Source organism: Gobio gobio, assembly GCF_949357685.1.
Source record: "Gobio gobio genome assembly, chromosome: 2".
NCBI classification, from domain to species: Eukaryota; Metazoa; Chordata; class Actinopteri; order Cypriniformes; family Gobionidae; genus Gobio; species Gobio gobio.
Window position 1 is genome coordinate 15,896,496 of NC_137098.1, and position 19,669 is coordinate 15,916,164.

Genomic DNA, 19,669 nt, shown 5'->3' on the forward strand with positions numbered 1-19,669 from the left:
AATATTTCATTGATTTCAGACGGGTAAATTTAGATGGCAGCAATATGGAAACTGTGATCAGTCATGGTCTGAAGACCACTGATGGACTTGCTGTCGACTGGGTCGCCCGCAACATGTACTGGACAGACACTGGCCGTAACACCATTGAAGTGGCTCACTTAGATGGCACATCTCGGAAAGTTCTGGTGAATAACAGTCTGGATGAACCAAGAGCCATCGCTGTGTTTCCTAGCAAAGGGTGAGCATGGCAAACATATTATTATTTACTTCCAGATGTGTTGATTCAATGATTTCTTTTATATTTACATTTAAGGCCTTGATATACTCGCAGTGAAGTTCTTTTTCATTCTTCGCTTAAAAGTAAAACAGTTTAAAATGTGTGACCTGTAATATAGTGTTAGCAGACATCCTGATGCCTCCCACACTGTTGAGAGTGGCGTTTACATAAATATGTAAATATGTGCTTCACGCTTTCTTCTCAATTAGATGAAAAAACAACAAAAATGACAGCGGTAAGAAAACAGGAGTTAAGAAAGCATCTGAACATTGTTTGCACGAGCTCTGCAATTCAGAACTCCAGTCGCTGGAGTACTATAAAGCAGCTCTTTAGTGTGTTCATGTTTTTACATTTGGACGTCTGACCTCGACAGACTGAACTGAAGAAATTAACTTGAGAAGATCACCATGAACGAATCGTAGTTCGAAGGTGTTTAGAGCAAACTTTTCTGTTTCATGAGTTTTCGAACTCATGAAACAAACTTTTTGGTCTGATGTTGTTCGAAATGACGTCGCACCAGTTCAAAATGAATTCACACTTGAAGTATATTGAAGGCCTTTGGCAGATGCTGTTTAATTAATTGGAATTTGAGGTATAAAATATATCAATTAATGCATTCCCTGGAAATCTGGGAAGGGACCGCTCTACTCTTTGGGAAGAGAAAATGAGAAATGACAATATTATTCAATCCTGAAAAGTATCCAAAAATCTAAGTCTAATTCTAAATTTTTCCCAGTGTTTTTAGTTTACATTTTCTATGTATTTTGTGTACTTAGAGCAGTGGCATGCGGTATGGAAGTTTACTATATAAATTACTATATATACTGTATATATATCATAAGTACATTGTTATTTTATTTCTAATATCTGGTTATTACTAGAATATTTCTTGATGCAGCTCTAAGAAAAATTGGTAAATTTTCTTTAGTTATTTTGTCTATTGGTAGTTCAATCTAGAATTCTGAAATTAGAGAGAGAGAGAGAGAGAGAGAACTATATATAGTTACTATTACTACTAATGAATGCATTTCATCATTTTATTCTTTGGCAAGGTTCTTGTTCTGGACTGATTGGGGTCATATCGCAAAGATTGAGCGAGCATACCTGGATGGCACAGACAGAAAAGTCCTCATTAACACAGATCTGGGATGGCCAAATGGCTTGACACTGGACTATGACACTCGCAGGTAAAAGAGGAGAATTAATTAAAAAGAGTATCTTCGAAAAAGATTTTGTTGAAAGCTGGTATACATGTATAAAATGGACCTTTAACCCATATCATCACAATTCTGATGCACTTTTAGGCCACATACACCACACAGTTTTCCCTGTTGAGTGCATAATGCCTTTCTGTACAAATACAGGTTGGTCATTTATGGGAGTTACAACTGCATTCTATGACGAAATTACCTGAAAAATGCAGGTGGTGACTGCTGCATTAACATTAAATTCAGCTGTTTGTAATAAAAGGGTGTGATACTCAAACTGTCCTTTTCAAACAACAAGGTTATATACCATATTCAAGTCTATATTAAATAGCCATGTTTCCATCCAAAGTTGTGAATTTAACTAGTGCTCAAAATTGGAATATCACACTAAAACATTTCCAAATAAAGCTCCCTTTCCATCCCATGTGTCCAAGAGAGTAAAATCGTCACTTGCTGGAAAATTGGTGCAAAATATTTGAAATAAAAATGGAGTTGCTCCAATCGGAAAAGCCATTATGGCTTTTTTTTTGTTATGCATCATCAATTCTAGTTCTGGGGGAGGTCATTATACCAAATCATTTTGATGACAGACTTTGGCTCAAGCATTTCAGAATGACTACAACAACATTTGGCCTGCTGGTTAGTCCATTTATCCAATCACATCTGTTGAGGCAAAGTCACTTGAGTTGAATAAAAATAAGCCCAAATACAGGGCCATATTCAGAAAATAAGACCAAAAAATCACAACCAAATCATGCATAATAGCATAATCAAAACAGTGCTTCTGTCCTTGGAAATTTCTTTAAATGCACCTTTGCATTTACTAATATTACTTCATTCAAACCAAACAGGTTGGCATTCATGCTTCTTGTTCACAGTCATGTTTATCACTATATCAGTCATCTCAATTTCAAGGGTGATGCACACCGAATGATTTTTAAAGATTCACAACCACATTTAAACACTCCTGTCACTAGGTTGCAGTGTGTATGTGGCCGTAGATGAAACATACACACACTATTGCTGTTTTTGAAAATCATTTTCATTTCAAATTTTGTTCTTTTCTTTCTTTCTTTCTTTAGTTTTACACCTAGCTATACTTTTTCAATGCCACTTTACCACTAACAAAAACTGGCTTTGTGTTTAGGTACTTTCCATGAATAGGGTACAGTTAGTGTCCCATTATGGGGGAAATAAGGATACTGTAGCTCTGAATAATCATTTAGGTTAAAATTGCAAACTTGTTATTCGTTTAGGTATTGTGTTTATATATGTGTATATGTATGACAACTCTCAAAACAGATTTACAAGGTTATTATAGTTAACTAAAACTAAAATCATAAAAAAATAATAACATAACCTTTTTTCCTTTTTTGTCTGTTTGCAAAGCAACATTTCTCATTTTAATTTAACTTGATATACTACAATTCTAAAAACAAAAATGTTATAAAACGATATAGACAGGAAAAACTAAATATAGAAAGCTTTTGTATAGATATTGCATATAGAGAAACAAAACCTACTACTAGGGAAAAAAAAAAAAGACAAACGACAAAATTACTTAAACTTTACATTTTATATGAACAGAAAATATTTAAAATATTAATTCAAAATATTGAAAACTATAGTTGTATCTCAATGATAAAACTAGATTTATAATAGCATTTTGATAAGAATAAAATGCAAGTAGCATTGCCTTATATATTTATTTACTGGTTCCATTTTCAGTATAATAAAAATGTCCCAAATATTGATAATTTCAATTGCAAACTTCATTGAAAAATAAAACGGCTGATAAAATCATGATCAAATATTTATTTTGACATCTAGAGGCGTAATATCAACATTTTCTCAAGGCACCTCTTACTTTTCACTGTCTTCATTTGCTTAAAAAGTTGTCTTCCTCCAAGCATTTCAGACTCAATTTTGTACCATAATCATGGCAAGTACCTTCAAACATTTTGAGAACACACAACTGAATTATCACATGATTTCGTGTATAGGATCTTTTGGGTGGATGCACACTTGGACCGCATAGAAAGTTCTGACTTGAATGGCAAACTGCGTCAAATTCTCATCAGCCCCGTCTCACACCCGTTTGCCCTCACGCAGGTACCTTTCCATATCTGATCCTCACCCTCACTTATCGAATTAATGTGTCTCACTCACCTGCACCTTCATCACCTCCCGCTCCACTGACCCATCCTCTCTTTCACTTATGTCTCTGCATTTATAACCTTAGCATGATGTTCTCTTCCTTTGCATCTTTCCATTTTCTGACCCTCCTTTTTCTTCCCATCTTTCTTTCTCCCTTTTGTTTTTTTACCCCTTTTCTTTGTCTCCAGTTGAAACCGGTATACTCTCCTTTAACTCCTTTTTCCCGAATCTCACAGCAAGACCATTGGATTTACTGGACGGACTGGCAGACCAAGTCTATTCAGCGAGTAGATAAGCATACAGGTCGTAGTAAGGAAACTGTGCTGCCTAATGTAGAGGGCCTCATGGACATCATAGTGGTGTCACCACAAAGGCAGACTGGTAAGATTGACTTGTTTGGCCTGAACCGAAGAGCACAACATGTCTACATGTTTTACATTGAAGGGTTTTTGTGATATTTCATTTCAATTATTTTGCATACATTTCTTATGCATAGAACATTTAAGACATTTGGGAGATGTACATCATCTTTTCTATGCAAAACATTTTCTCCTATTTTAGCTTCAAATGTATTCACAGGTTGATTTCTCTGGAAAATATTTCTGCTATATAGGCTAACACTTGCTTAAAGGGATAGTTCACCCAAAAATGAAAATGATCCCATAATTTCTTCACCCTCAAGCCCTAGGTGTATATGACTTGCTACTTTCAGCCAAACACAATCAGACTTATATTAAATAATATCCTGGCTCTTCCAAGCTTTATAATGGGAGTGAATGGTACCACAGATTTTGAAGCCCCCCGAAAAAAGCACATCCATCCATTATAAAAGTGATCCATATGGCTCCAGGGGGTTAATGAGGGCCTTCTTAAGCGAAGTGATGATTTTTGTAAGAAAAATATCCATATTTATAACTTGATCAACTATAACTGGCTTCCCGTAACGGCCATGCGAGAGTAGTTCCGGCGGAAGAGTGACCTCTGATCTTTAATTCAAGTTTTAGTAATTTTATGTGCATTTGTCATTTAGCTTTCATTTATTTTATTTTAGTATTTTTATTACTTCAACTTATTTCAGTTAGTTGCCAAGTTTTTAGTTTTGTTCATTTTAAATATTTTTAAAGTTTTAAATTTTTGTTTTGTTTTCCAGACATTTTAACAAGCTTACATTAATCAGAATTTTGGCCTATGTATACATACTCATTCAGACTATCCATTACAAGTGAAAATTCATTAATTAACCATAATTAAATTTAGTCACTTTAGAAGTTTAAAGGTTTTTATGTTCTTCAACGGCTTTGAAGAGGGGAAAAATATTTTTTATTATTATTTATATTTTATTATTCATCACTGTTATTGTTCTTTAAGAAATTTAATTGTTTATGTCATGATTTTATGTGTTAGAATTTTCTAAATTAAAAAATATATATTTTAATTTAAATTACGGTTAGAGTATTTCAATATATTAGTATTTAATTCCTTAACTGAATACTTTTTAGTCATTTTGAGGACGCCTGGTTGAGAATCACTGTCTTACTACATTAGTACTTAGCACAAACCTGGTAAAAATGACTTGCGGGCAATGAAGGAAAGCCTTGGTTTGCCCTCCAGGTGAACGTTCCTATAAAGAAAACGTCACGTGAAAACTATGAATACAGTATCAATGCATTGGCTAATGAATTTCATTTTGAATTTTGAGTAATTTCCACACTGAATGATTCAGATGAAATGATCTGTAAATTAAAAAATCCACTCTGAAAACAGAAACCTAGCAGCAGAAAAAATGTGATTTATTGCTTGACACTTTATTAAATAATGTCTGACTATCTCACAGTGTATGGATTCTTATACACAAGTCATCTGATGGTCTTTGTCTGTAGTCCAATACAGTGTTTTCCAGCCCTGATAGTTTTGTATGTCTCCCAGTTCAAACAAATAAGATTAAACTCAGCAGCTCTTTAGAAGAAACTCCAAGGCTTGGAATTGTGCGTCAGATAAGGGAGACGTCCAAAATGTTTCCTGGACCAGAGCTGGAAAACACTAGTCTTATATATATGGTCTCTTTTGTGTGATTTAAATAGGAAGAATGTTGCCTATGAAGTGTAGTTTTATCACATGCAATATATGTCTTTGTAAATATTTTCAAGATTTTTGAATGATGAAGAAATGTTATAGTTGCCATTGAAATGAATATGTTAGTAACATTTACTATCTTATCTTTCTAGGTACAAATTATTGCAGTGTGAATAATGGGGGTTGCACACACTTGTGTCTTGCGAAGAGCAACAGTTTTGTGTGTGCATGTCCAGATGAGCCTGACAGCAGGCCGTGCTCTACGAGTGAGTTCAACATTTGTTTTTTTTTCAAGGAATGTTGAACATTGAGATGTTACACAAATTAATAATTATATTAATAATATGACTGTAATTACATCTACCAGATTACAATTTTAGTGTCATTTATGTACTGTTATAGTATTTATTAATATTTCTATTTTTATATTTTCAGTTTTCACTTCAATTTCAAGTTTGTTGAAATTGTCATGTGCTTTGTCTTTTTTTATTAGTTTTGGTTTTTATATTTCTATTTAGCTTTTATTTATTTTTAATTTTTATTTGTTTTATTAATTTTAGTTAACTTTAGGTTGACTTTTTTATTTCAGTTAGTTGCCAAGGAAACATTTCTAATTGTATTTTTTTTTTTTTTTTTTTTTTTTTACTTTTTCATGAAATATTTATTTTATTTCCCTCTATTTTAATTTAACATAAAAAATGTTAATGGTTTCAGTTTTGTTTAATATAGTTTACATAATTATCAGAATTAACATCTTAATTCAGAATATTTATTTTAAGTGAATATTCATGTATATTTGCTTGTCCTTATTATTAATTACTAATAAATTAAATAAATAGAGTTATTAGTATTCCAATTCTGCCCTGTTATTTTTGTCATTTTGATACTATTTTTTTTTATTAAGTTGTATATTTATACATTTTATTAAGTTGTTTTTGTCATTTATAATAGTTTTTAGTTTTTTTTATGTCTAAATAATAGCTTTATTAATTATTTCAGTTAGATTTTTTTTTTGTACATCAAGTTTTATTTGAAGTGACAACATTTTTTTCTTTTTTTAATGGTCCATGTTTTTATTTTAAGTTAACTATAATAACCCTGATTCTGTCTCTGGACTAGTCTCTGGTTACATTCCCACGGCACCTGAGAAGGGCACCATGGGAACTCAGGCCCCTAAAAAACTCCCCACAGAGAAACCTCACAAAGGCCTGTCAGTGGTCAAGTAAGTCAACTGCAACTATCCAGTAAAAAAAAAAAAAAAAAAAAAAGGTTTCCTTTTGAAGAATGAAGTCAAATCCAATCACTTTCTCCTCACAGTTGTACAGATGCGAGTCTCAATCCAGAGGACTGCTCTCAGAGCAATGTGGTGTCTGCACCTCGAGGTAAATGGATTAAAATTCTGTGCTATAAGAATAATGAACATTGGTCAATTCACATTTGCTTTACATTTACATTTTGACCGTTTTTTCTAAAGATGAGAGCCCTCATATCAGCTACGTGATTGGTGGAGCTCTGTCAATATTGGCGATCCTGATACTCATAGCGGCATTCATTATTTACAGGTAGGTCTCCAAGTTTCATGAATGAATTCCTTTCCTCAGCTGCTCATACTAATATTATTTTTGCTTTCCAGGCACAAAAAGTTCAAGTTTGCAGATCCAGGAGTGAGCAACTTGACTTACAGCAACCCTTCGTACAGAACTTCAACACAGGAGGTTAAAATAGAAACTGCACAGAAACCTGCAATAAACAACCAACTGCGATATAAAAAAGAGGTATTGTTTATTGTTCTTTCCTTTTTCACCTTTGCGAATTTCTCAGAGGAATCATTTTAGATGTAATTTATTGTTGATGTTGTTTGACATCAGCCATGACTGGTATAATTGTTCTCATCATTTTCGTGAGCAGTACTTCTCTACAGAGTTCCTCACTCATCTTTTTTTTCCCCATGTTCTCCACGGCAGCTCAATCATCCTTACAACTCCCTTTCTCCTTTCATCTTTTGACATCCCCCTTTTATTTTCATCAGAATGGCAAACAAGGTAGTCGAACAAATTGGGGAAATATCTGTGCTTGCCTAATTTGAAGTCAGCCTTGTGATTGTGACCGACTCAAATCCAGCATCCCAACTTTTTTGTGTGCATGTAATCAGTTTGTAGAGAATTTCTGCATGAAAGTGCAAGCAAGATAGCATTTATAGATGTTACCATTTGTTAAGATTTTGATAAAATGCTATAAAGGAGCCTATACTGCCTGAGGCAGCATGAATTGTGAACTTATTCGTTTGAAGTGCAGTGGTGTTTTTTTTATTATTCTTAGTCAGCATGGAATCAAAATTGACCCTATTTACTTTGGTAGTGCACATTACTAGTGTTGTGGTGAACCATTCATCCGTTCAAGTTGATTCTTCGTCATCTTAGATCAAACTGGGAAAATGTACTTCCCCTCTGGAATGGCCCTCCTCCTCTGATGACGTCAGTTTGGCGGTTTGGGTAGAACATTCTCTCCATCTGTCAGTCTGCTGCGAGCTTTGACAGTGAGCCGAGAGAAACACCCACTTTACTAGATCCAATCAATTCCCAGCGGGATAAAGACGAACCAAACCTCTATTTTTCTCATGGAATATTACCTTTCTCTCTGAAAGTACGTCACAATACTGTAAAGCAACTTCCAGTTCACTGTGACTTTAAAGGGTTAGTTCACCCAAAAATGAAAATTCTGTCATTAATTACATACCCTCATGTCGTTCGACACCCGTAAGACCTCCATTTGTGTTCCGAAGATGAACGAAGATTTTTTAGTTGAAATCTGATGGCTCTGAAAGGTCTTCATTGGCACAATGCACGGTACACTCTCAAGACCCTTAAACGGTACTAAAGACGTCGTTACAAAGTCCATCTCACTACAGTAGTTCTACAATAACTTTATGGAGTGACGAGAATAGTTTTTGTGCGCAAAAAAACCCTAAATAACGACTTCTATAGTGATGACGATTTCAAAACAAGGCATCATGAAGCTTCGAAGCGTTATGAATCAGTGAGTCGAATCATGATTCGGATCGCGTGTCAAACCGCCAAACTGCTGAAATAGCGTGACTTTGGCGATCCAAACTGCTGAATCGACTCACTGATTCATAACGCTTCGAAGCTTCATGATGCCGTGTTTTGAAATCGTCATCACTATGTAAGTCGCTATTTAGGTTTTTTTTGCGCACAAAAACTATTCTCGTCGCTCCATAAAGTTATTGTAGAACCACTGTAGTGAGATGGACTTTGTAACGACATCTTTAGTACCTTTTAAGGGTCTTGAGAGTGAACTGCGCATTGTGCCAATGGAGACCTTTCAGAGCCATCAGATTTCAACTAAAATATCTTCATTTGTGTTCCGAAGATGAACGGAGGTCTTACGGGTGTCGAACGACATGAGGATAAGTAATTAATGACAGAATTTTCATTTTTGGGTGAACTAACCCTTTAAAGGCACAATTTGTAAAAAAATTTGATTAAAATATACAAAAACCACGAGAACAATGTTATATATTTTGTTGACCTGTGTACTTACTTTATCCTAAACGTTTCCAGCAATGTTTAAATCCAGAGAAATCAGCTATTTTAACCAGTGTTACGGACCGTGTCATTGCGTCGCCTGTCAATGACGTCATATCCGTACCACCCAAACTATGGAAACACCAAAGAAGTTTTAATATATTATGCATTTTATTAGACATACAAGCAACTGTTTGGATGTACATTTATCAACAGAAAACTAATTTGTATACAGCGCAACATGGTTATTCTTATTGTTTGAATCATTATTTTCTTGATTCACTGCGAGTAACGTTTTAACATGCCTCAGAGACAACACTATTTTGTCAAGTGGCTAACATAGCATAATCAGAGAGAGCTTTTTCCATCATACAATATATTTTCAAATTAATTGCATGTCATTTAGCAACAGTCATTTAGTCATCCTGTTTTTATTATGATATTCTAATATTGATCTAGATGACTGCAAATTGTCTCTCATACCAGCCACCAAGCAAACGCATGAAGTTATAACAACTTTCAACACACTCAAATGTATTTAGTATGAATGTGTTTTAACCATGTAAAACAGCACTGATTTACCCCACATACTGCAGCATAAGCATAATAAAAGCTCAGAGCCTGGGGTTTCATGCAGGTCTCTATCATTAGCATTCACTGCTAAGGGCTCTCGGCGCGTCCTGCTTCATACCACCGTAACGTTAATAAAACTTCAATGCATTCGCTCATCCATGAACATGATTTCTGTCCATCGGCTACGGAGGTGAAGAGTCAAGACTGCAACTCCAATGATTCCACACTCAAGCTACGTTTTCTTTTTTATAAAGTGACCCCAAACGGTGAAACGTACATGCTGTGCCTTTAATGCCATTGAAATAGAAATACTGTACTGTTTAAAATCAACATGAAGGCCCCGAACCAGAAAATGTGTCACATAATTATAGAAGTAAATGGGTTGTAATATACAAATTAATAACACATCCTTGTGAAAAAGTGCACTCCATTTTATTTTATTTGAATGTGCAAAAGTATATTTGTACTTGCAGATAGAATAATAACAATGAAATAAAAGGCCACTTAAGTGTATTTAAAGACAGGGTTTCCGCAGGGTCTAAATAAGTCTAGAATTTCAAAATCAAAATTTTAGGCCTTAAAAGTCTTAAATTCGCTGAAGTATTCTGTTCTAGGTCTTAAATAATTTTAAACAGGTCTTAATTTTCCTACGTCCATGTAACGCTACCTCTTGCTCATTGAAATCCTGCAGCACTTTAGAATGTTCAAATAGTCCAAATATAATTTGCTGTAATTCGACTACAAATGAGACCAACATGCAGCTTATATTGCAGCCAATCAGCTTTCGTGTTATTGGAGTCTCTTTCAGATTGTACCACAGACTCATAAAACGGATTTTATTCTTCAGCTAATAGTCCTCCAGTTTTTCTTTTTCAATTACTAAATATAATGAAAAATCAACAAGCATTTTTTGAGATCCTGCATTATTTGTAAACCAAAATAAACAAGATTTATGTATTTTGTTTATTATATTGTCATGTGTGGCTATTGTGCATCTAACATGATACATAATATGGTAAATGTGGTGTCCTATAATGAAAAAAATGCAAATGCAAATTTCTAGAAATTACAACCACAAACTCAGCAATTTTGATCTCAAAAATCACAAAAAAAAGTCAAAAAAAAATATTGAGAGATAAGGAAGTGCAAGTTTATCAATTTGTTCAATTTGAATAAATTAATTTACTTTGCAAGTAAATTTGTGACTGCATTTCCTTTATAGGTCTTAAATTTCATTCATAATGGTCTTTAAAAGTCTTACATTTGACTTGGTGAAACCTGCAGAAACCCTGAAAGAGGGTACACTTTCATTACTATTTTTTAATACACTTTTAAAGTGCACTTTATAATAATGTCAAATTAAGTATTACTTTAAAGTACATTTTAATAGTGGTGGGAGAAACAAAGCTTTTCAAAGCTTTGAATCAATTAAACCAATTGCTTCGCAACTGTTTTGAAGCGCCACACGCTGGTGACCCCTGCTGCTCAGAACAGTGTAGTTGCAACTATGATTTGCATCGAAAACTCAGGCCAAACATGCATAAAAACAGCTTTTACAAACCCATTGCTAATGTTTTATTGAAAGTAAAATCTATTCAATGCAATTAACTAATTATCTAATAAGATTAATGATTAAGATCTGTATAATGTGTATTTATCAATTTTCAAGGCTTGTTTTGTTTGTTCCATGGATGGCTCCGCTAAACAGGCCAATTAACTACTATTATTCCTTTTAATTATACTAATGTCTAATTAAAACGTCTACAAATGTATAAAACTGATCAGAGATCATCAGGTAAAAAACAACCATAGACACTTGTTCAGTGGTACACAGCTGAGGGGCGATCTCAGTGAATCCGCATGATTCATGGGTTCACAGGTCATCGCCATCACAAAACGTTTCGAAAACACAGCCTCGTTTACTAAAATCACAATAATCTTCTGTCATGTTTTATAGAAGTAAGCTTATTTGATGTGTTGACTAACATACTAAAGCACTTGATTATAATTTGAACTGTAGTGTTATTCAGTATTACATTTAAAGTAAATATATTTTAAATATGTAAATTGCAACTTCATTGTGTGCAATTATAAATATATTTAATTTCATGTTTAAATAGAAATTACATCAAAGTAGATTTTTGTTTATCACAAATGTTTGTCAGTACATTCAGCAGTACACTTTAATGCCGAGGTCACACTGCACGATTTTAGCCCCGATTATGACTCGCCAACAGTCGCAGACACCCATGAGATTTTTGGCATGCTAAATATCTGGACCTGTCGTCGATTCAAAATCCTGCTGTTTGAATGGGTGTTTGACTTAAAATTACATCGCCGATTACCTACAGCCAATGAGAGAGCGAGAAACAGTGCAGCTGGAAGTTCGGGGAGGAGTTATAGATCAGAATATCTGTATTCTAAATATATTTACAATTATATAAAACAGAATCGAAGCACAAATATTTGCTTGACCAGTAGCACAGTGCAAAATGATATATTTACCTCCAACTTTCTTTGCAACCTTTGTTTGGTTGTGAAACGTAGTTTGCGGTTGAGACAGAGTTGTCGGCGATTCTTCCTATTATAAAGTCATGCAGTGTAAAACCCCCTGTCGCCGATCCATCATGCAGTGTGAACTCAGCAGCGACTGAATGCTACCCCAGATAGTCATGCACTGTGAAAAGAACTGTGATCTGATGAGTTTGAAAGCCGTGCAGTGTGAACTCGGCATAACCATATTTCAGAGATAATAGAAACAATTATGAAATCGCATATAAAGATGTACTTCGAGTTCACCCAAAAATGAAAACTGTCATCATTTACTCATCAAACCTGTATGAGTTTCTTTCTTCTGCTGAACACAAAAGAAGATATTTTAAAGAATGTCTGTAACCAAAAAGTTGATTATGGGCCCCATTGACTTCCATGGTATTTTTTTTCCTACTATGGAAGTCAGTGTGTCCCATCAACTGTTTGGCCCATATTCTTCAAAATATCTTTTGGTGTTCAGCAGAAGAAAGAAATTCAAACCGGTTTGGAACAACTTGAGGGTGAGTAAATCGTGAGAATTTTCCTTTTTGAGTGAACTATCCCTTTAAGTCCTACTTAAGTGTGTTACAAAAGCACTATGATGTTGCCGTTAATATACATTTAAACTATAATATATTTTCATTTAAGTGCAATCATATGTACTTTTTAAAAGAATGCTAAAGTGCACTTACTTTTTCACAATAATATCTCCAAATTGAAGTGATATTTTAAAGTGAAATTGAGTCTAATGCCAGTTGAATCTCATCTCCAGGTCCAGGGTGTTGGGGATGGAGGCTACACTAAAGAGAAGATCCGCATCGTGGAAGGCGTTTGTCTGCTCTCAGGAGAGGATCTTTACTGGGAAGACTTGAGACAGTTGAAGGTGTGTCGAGGAGCTGGGCTTCACACCTGCATGCGCACTGATACCGTCTCGCTACAGGCAAGCTCCGCCTCTCTGAACGATGGAGAAACCGAACAGCTGCTGCAGGGTGACCAATCAGAGTGCTCGAGTATCAACACCACCCATGCCATAACGGCTCAACATCATAGTGCGCATCCCGACACCGGCTGGGTCCCGAACCGTAAAGCCTCTACTGAGAGCGAAGTGTGAAAATGTACGAACAGAAGCGGTCAACATGGAGGCAGACACATACGGGAAAACGGTTTCACTTCAAAATCTGCCTGAAAAAGGCTTGAATGCACACTGTTGTTAGAAGTAAAACAGGTAGGTACAGTCTTATTGGACCATATATATACTTAAGCAGCTGGTACAGAGGAAAGCTAATACATAAATACACCAACAGCCAAATGAACTGTAAATAGATTTGAGACAGACCTCATACTTGAAAGTTTCCTTTTCATTACTCGACACGTCAATAATACATAAATATGAAAACGGTACGCGATGTTAGTGCACACAAGCCCTTGCTCGGTTCATCTGGATTGCCTCTAATGTCTTCTGTCCTCTCGCTTTGGACTACGCAACACTTTTTTTTGTGTCCTTTGAACTATGGAGAAGGTCACAGCACGCTGGAGTCAAAGAACAGACCATGTGAGAAGGAAAAAAGAAACACTGACCGATATTTTGAGCCTTTTTGTATACAAGAGAAACTCTTTGAAGTAAACTGCTTTTTGTTTCTAATGCAAGCTTATATTATCTGTTCATGGACTATCAGTTTAGGAAAAAGCTCCGCATCCAGCTCTCATCTCGTCATGATAAAAATGTATTTATGAACTTTCTGTCATTTGGATTGGGTTTTTAATGTTTTATTCTTTTGAAGTAGTTTTAAAAGCGTTAGGACTGTTGAAAGACTCGTTCACAAAACCTTGTGATGGTGCCAAAGGACAGGATTTACACACTCATGAAGAATCAGCTTTTTTTTAGTCACACTGAATAAATTACAGTCCATTTTAAAGAGTATTACAGTTATTTTGACATATATACACACACACACACACACACACACACACACATTTGGTACATGGTTCTGGTGTTTCTTGTTTGGTGTTAAAATATCTTCAGAGTTTATATAGCAACCAAAACAAAAAACCAGCCAACCAGAATCTGTAAAGCACCTTGCACTTGCACATGATTTAGCCGTCTATGAAATGATAGGGCTATGCTAATTGTGTAGGTGAATGCAACTGACTGGGTGAATGTCACAAAGCCTGTCAGGATCATGTCCAAGCCATCTTTTCCCCAAAATGAAAAGGAAAAAAAAGAAAAAATTTTTTAGGAGTAAGCCCGTTTTTAATTACTGTAATCCAATAATAATAATAGATTCTCATTATTGTAATATATTTAAATTGTAAAGTATTTATACTACATGGTTGTAATTTTTTGTATTGCCTTCATGCTGATTTTTCTTCTTTCTTTTTCTGTAATACCGTAAAAATGTATTGCATTAATGAGAATCCTATTTGAGAATAATGAGCTTGAGGACAATGTGGAAAATGTGTTGAACTGTCATGGAAAGAATCTCATATTGCTAAAGTTTTGATTATGTAAGGGATCATCCATGGCTAGCAGTGTATTAAAGGGTTATTTCGCCCAAAAAATGAAAGATTCTGTCATTAGTTCCTCACCCTCGTGCTGTTCCACACCGGTAAGACCTTCGTTCATCTTCAGAACACAAATTAAGATATTTTTGATGAAATCCGAGAGCTCTGACCCCTCCATAGGCAGCAATTTAATTAACACTTTCAAGGCCCAGAAAGGTAGTAAAGACATAATTAAAATTAGTCCATGTGACTCCAGTGGTTCCAACTTAATTTTATGAAGTGACAAGAATCCTTTTTTTTGCGCAAAAAACAAACAAAAATAACGACTTTATTCAACAATCTCTTCTCGTCTTTGCCAGTCTCATACGCTGTTGTCGTAGTGTAAACAGTGCAGAACTTCCGAGTTCTACGGCTCACCATTTGCTAGCTCCTGCGTCAGCATCACACTGTATTTACTACGTCAACAGTGTAGGAGATTGGCCCAGACAAGAAGAAATTGTTGCATAAAGTCACTATTTTGGGGGGTTTTGCGCATAAAAAAAAAAGAAATATTTGTTGCTTCATAAAGTTTAGTTTGAACCACTGTAGTCACATGGACTATTTTAACGATGTCTTTACTACCTTTCTGGACCTTGAAAGTGTTAATTCAATTGCTGTCTATGGAGGGGTCAGAGATTTCTCATATTTCGTCAGAAAAATCGTAATATCTTAATTTGTCTTACGGGTTTGGAACGACATGAGGGTGAGAAATGAATGACAGAATTTTCATTTTTGGGTGAACTAACCCTTTAAGCTATTTTAACGCATGACGTGGAGGCAGAGCACCAACCGACGTGAAGTGCATTCAAAGCATTTTATGCACAGCTAGCCAAGGAATATCCCGCTCATACCACGGTCATGTGCCAGCATTGACAACTTAAAGCTAAGTTATTTATATATTTGACTGGAAGAGTAAAAATGACGGTTATTTTAATCGGTTTACGGCTCTAGATTTAAATCATACACAGAGATAAAGTGTTGTATAAGATTACATTTATTTGAAAGAATGAACTATAGTGTTTATCTGCATTAATGAGAGAGAGATGCGTATGTTAATTACATGCAGCTGTGAGTTTAATTGCTTCAAAAACAGCGACGTAACCCCCTCATTGCTGAGAAATATAATGTAGCAATTCAGTGCTCCATTCTCGATGTGCGACTGATGTTTGCGTGCTTCAATAAAAGCAGCGCATTAAACCGACTAGAACTACCTGTGCATCGAGCGCTTTTAATGCACACCTTCCAGCCAATCAGAATCAAGTATTCAGACAGACCATAGACTTTTTATGTAAAGCCATTTCTTTTTATGTTGGGTTTCATTTTACTTGGGCGTGGTTTTGTGATATTCACCCTATATATTTGGAATTGTGTATGATGCTTTCAAATTTGTTATGTACATGTTTTATATAAAGATTATTTGAGGATTGTTATAAACCCATACGTGTTTGAGTTCTCAAAACCACCTTGGAGTCGGTTCTCCGAGGTTCAGGACTATGTTTTTGCTGCTAAAACACATGGCGCATTTAGGCCACATAGTAGTTTATTGGTCTTGGCAGCTCTAATTGTTGGCTGGCGAGGCAACCGGAGATCATTGCTGTTTAGTTTTCCTCCCTCCGTTCCTTCTTTTTCAGAAAAGAAATCCGATTTTCACAATGGAGTCAAAACTGGTTAATGTATACAGAGTCTTTTGAACAAACATGCATTAATTTTATTCATTTAAATTATATAACCACTTCATTTGTTTGTAGGGTTGGTGCCAGTTATTTAACAGAGTGCTGTTTTTTTTTTGTTTTTTTTTAATTTCCAGAAATTTCAGTCTTGTGTAACTGCTGTAAGTTAACTAAGATATATTTATAATTTTCTTTGGTTGTAACTTTTATGTAAATATGAAGATGCTGTATATGTAGTTCTCCTTTGCAATACTAACAAGCTGTGTGTGACACTGATTTACTTTGTTGTTGTTTTTCTATCTTTAATATAAAACTGCATTTGCTTTTGAATACAAAAATGGCACTTATTTGAGTCATTTTCTTTTAAAGATGCTACATGTATATCACATTTTATGCAGGGTTTGTATATGGAAGACCAGGGGCAGTTTTTGTTTTAACATTTTACATCACAATTCAGATTTCTATAAATCTGCCAGCTATCTTTTTGGATAAAGCAGATATATATATGAGTCAAGTAATAGGGTCTTTAATATATTGACATTGTGAAAGACTACTTCCTAAAATTGAATTTACAACAAATGAGTGTCACAACTGCCCTTTATGGTGCCGACTTGGAAAAATTAAATAATATAAACCTGCTGTATCTCAAATATGAGCACATCTCAATGGAACAATATTCATGCTATAATAGTTAATATTACTGAATTGTTTTCTTCGTATGGTACTGCTGCTTCAAGCTTTCAGGAAAAATGTGTATAAAGCAGAAGTTGTACCAACACTATTAAAAAGGATTTCTCTTTTATCCTTAATAAAATACACACATAAGCTGACAAGATAACAGTATTCAGCCAGGTACTTTAATGCAGTGATTTGAAATAGTTCACCCTGAAATGAAAATAAAGACATCTTTTACTCACCCTGCTGTTTTTCCAATGCCCTATGCCACGGACCTCGAAAGCATGAATAAAAAAAAAACGTCCTTCACGCGTTCCTCCATATAATGGCAGTGAATGGCGACCAGCCTAAAACTTTGCAAAAAGGATACAAAAGTATCACGCAATGATACAGGGAGACGCGCGCCATATATGGGAAGTATTTAGTTTCCCCATATATGGGGTTTTGGTTTCCTTGCCACTGTTGCCTCTGGCTTGGCGTGCTCAGTTGGGGACACAACATTTTTCAACTAAATATCCAAAATAAATCTAATTATTAAACTAAATTAACCATATGAACTAAATTACTGATCTAATTACTGTTCTAATGCCCACATTGTCACTGTATGATAATTGAAGTGAGCTGATGACATCCCCGTTTTCTCCAGAACGGCTATACGGCTGAATACAATTCTGTTGCATTATTTTCCTGTTTAACACCGTGAAGCTGCTTTGAAACAATCTGCATTGTTAAAAGCGCTATACAAATAAAGTTGACTTGACTTGACTTGAAGTGTTCAGGAGGCATACTATAAGGTTTTGTGAGAAAGAAACATTATTCAGTCAAAATACTGAGCTTGGCCGTTACTCTGTGGCATTCCTGTGAGTGCGTGCGAGCCGTCAGCAGCCGCTCATGCAATGTTGTCATGAAAACCGGTGCACAACATTGACTTCAGGAGGTTTACCTTATTATTAGTATTATTTCTTATCAAATACATTATAGAAAAGATGAGTCATGTTTGTTTCTATTGAGCCTGATTTGTCAAAATGGTGCGTGTTCTTATCTTGGGTACCATGACAACAGTGCGAGTAAGCATGAGTATCTGCTGATGGCTCGCACACACTCACAGGAACGCCACAGAGTAACGGCCGAGCTCAGTATTTTGACTGAATAATAAGGTTTCTTTCTCACAAAACCTATGCCTCCTGAACACTTCCCATATATGGCGCGCGTCTCCCTGTATAATTGCGAGATACTTTTGTATCCTTTTCGTAAAGTTTTAGCCTGATTGCCATCACTGCCATTATATGGAGGAGCGTGTGCAGGATGTTTTTTTTTTTTAATTTCTAGGACATAGGGCATTAGAACAACAGCAGGGTAAGTAAAAGATAGCTTTATTTTCATTTCAGGGTGAACTATCCTTTTAATATTACAGTAGGTTCACAAAATATGGTTGCTGTAAGCATCTGTTCAACATGATGAAATGTGATGATTCAATTTAATCTATAGTGCTGAGCAAGCAGAGGTGACACTGATTCTTGAGATAAGGGACAAACATGTTTTAGATGTTCAATTATGTAATAATTGTGTTTGGTAAAGGAGCTAAGTGATGAAATACATTCTCTACATTTCTGTTTACACACTATTATAAATAATCCTCTCTGGATTATGAATCTCTGGTCAACACTCCTACACTTGTTTGTTGTTTGATTAACATTAATGACAGATGACAGCAGGTTTATTAGGCTGCTGTCACTTTAAGACCGAATGCGCGGATCCAACATACTGTTACATGTTTTCTTTCTCAACTGTTTATGTTTACTTAACCCTCAAATGCATGAATGTTTCGCCAATCATTCTTACATATTCGGGTCTTTAGCGACCGGGATCTATATCTAACACAGATGGATCTCTTCATGCCGCGATAATTACAGAAGAATAAAATAAAGCATATTTTGTTACCTTTTGGAGCTTAGAAGGGTTCCGTTTGAGTTGATGTTTTATACCATAATCACTGTCCTTGTCAGAGCTCATTACCCAGTACATTCAGCATCTGGCTCATATACATATATACATATGTATACATCTCAAACATATTCTCAAAACTACCATTTTCAACATCTTCAAAATCAATATTTTGATAACTTACAGCTTCTTCACCAGATTCCCCATCAAGTGACAGACACACTAATATCTGATTGTGTTCGGTACTTGTTCATGTGGTAAATTGCTGAGCCATTTCAAATTTTGCAGGTTATACTTATTATTGTTTCGTTTTCAATAATCCATGAAGTGAAACGTCACTTCATCATTGTATATCAGACATGGTTACCTTGTGGAATAAAGATGAATTGCACTTATTCCGTCATTAAAGATTCAATTATTATTGTCCCAAAAAAATATGTACAATTTTACACACCTCGGGTCGTTAGCGACCCT

At 35.2% G+C, this 19,669-nt stretch overlaps 1 protein-coding gene across 1 annotated transcript in view; it reads left to right on the forward strand.

The window, feature by feature from the left end:
- The window catches only part of lrp4 (low density lipoprotein receptor-related protein 4), a 123,390-nt gene extending 108,823 nt beyond the window's left edge, over positions 1 to 14,567 (forward strand). The window contains exons 29-38 of the mRNA XM_079840089.1: positions 20 to 238; positions 1,330 to 1,464; positions 3,489 to 3,597; positions 3,879 to 4,023; positions 5,868 to 5,981; positions 6,835 to 6,937; positions 7,033 to 7,097; positions 7,190 to 7,277; positions 7,349 to 7,490; positions 13,138 to 14,567. Of these exons, the coding sequence (XP_079696215.1) occupies positions 20 to 238; positions 1,330 to 1,464; positions 3,489 to 3,597; positions 3,879 to 4,023; positions 5,868 to 5,981; positions 6,835 to 6,937; positions 7,033 to 7,097; positions 7,190 to 7,277; positions 7,349 to 7,490; positions 13,138 to 13,476 (1,459 nt within the window). The 3' untranslated portion in view covers positions 13,477 to 14,567. The remainder of the gene's footprint in view (positions 1 to 19; positions 239 to 1,329; positions 1,465 to 3,488; positions 3,598 to 3,878; positions 4,024 to 5,867; positions 5,982 to 6,834; positions 6,938 to 7,032; positions 7,098 to 7,189; positions 7,278 to 7,348; positions 7,491 to 13,137) is intronic.
- Positions 14,568 to 19,669: the final 5,102 nt, after the last annotated feature.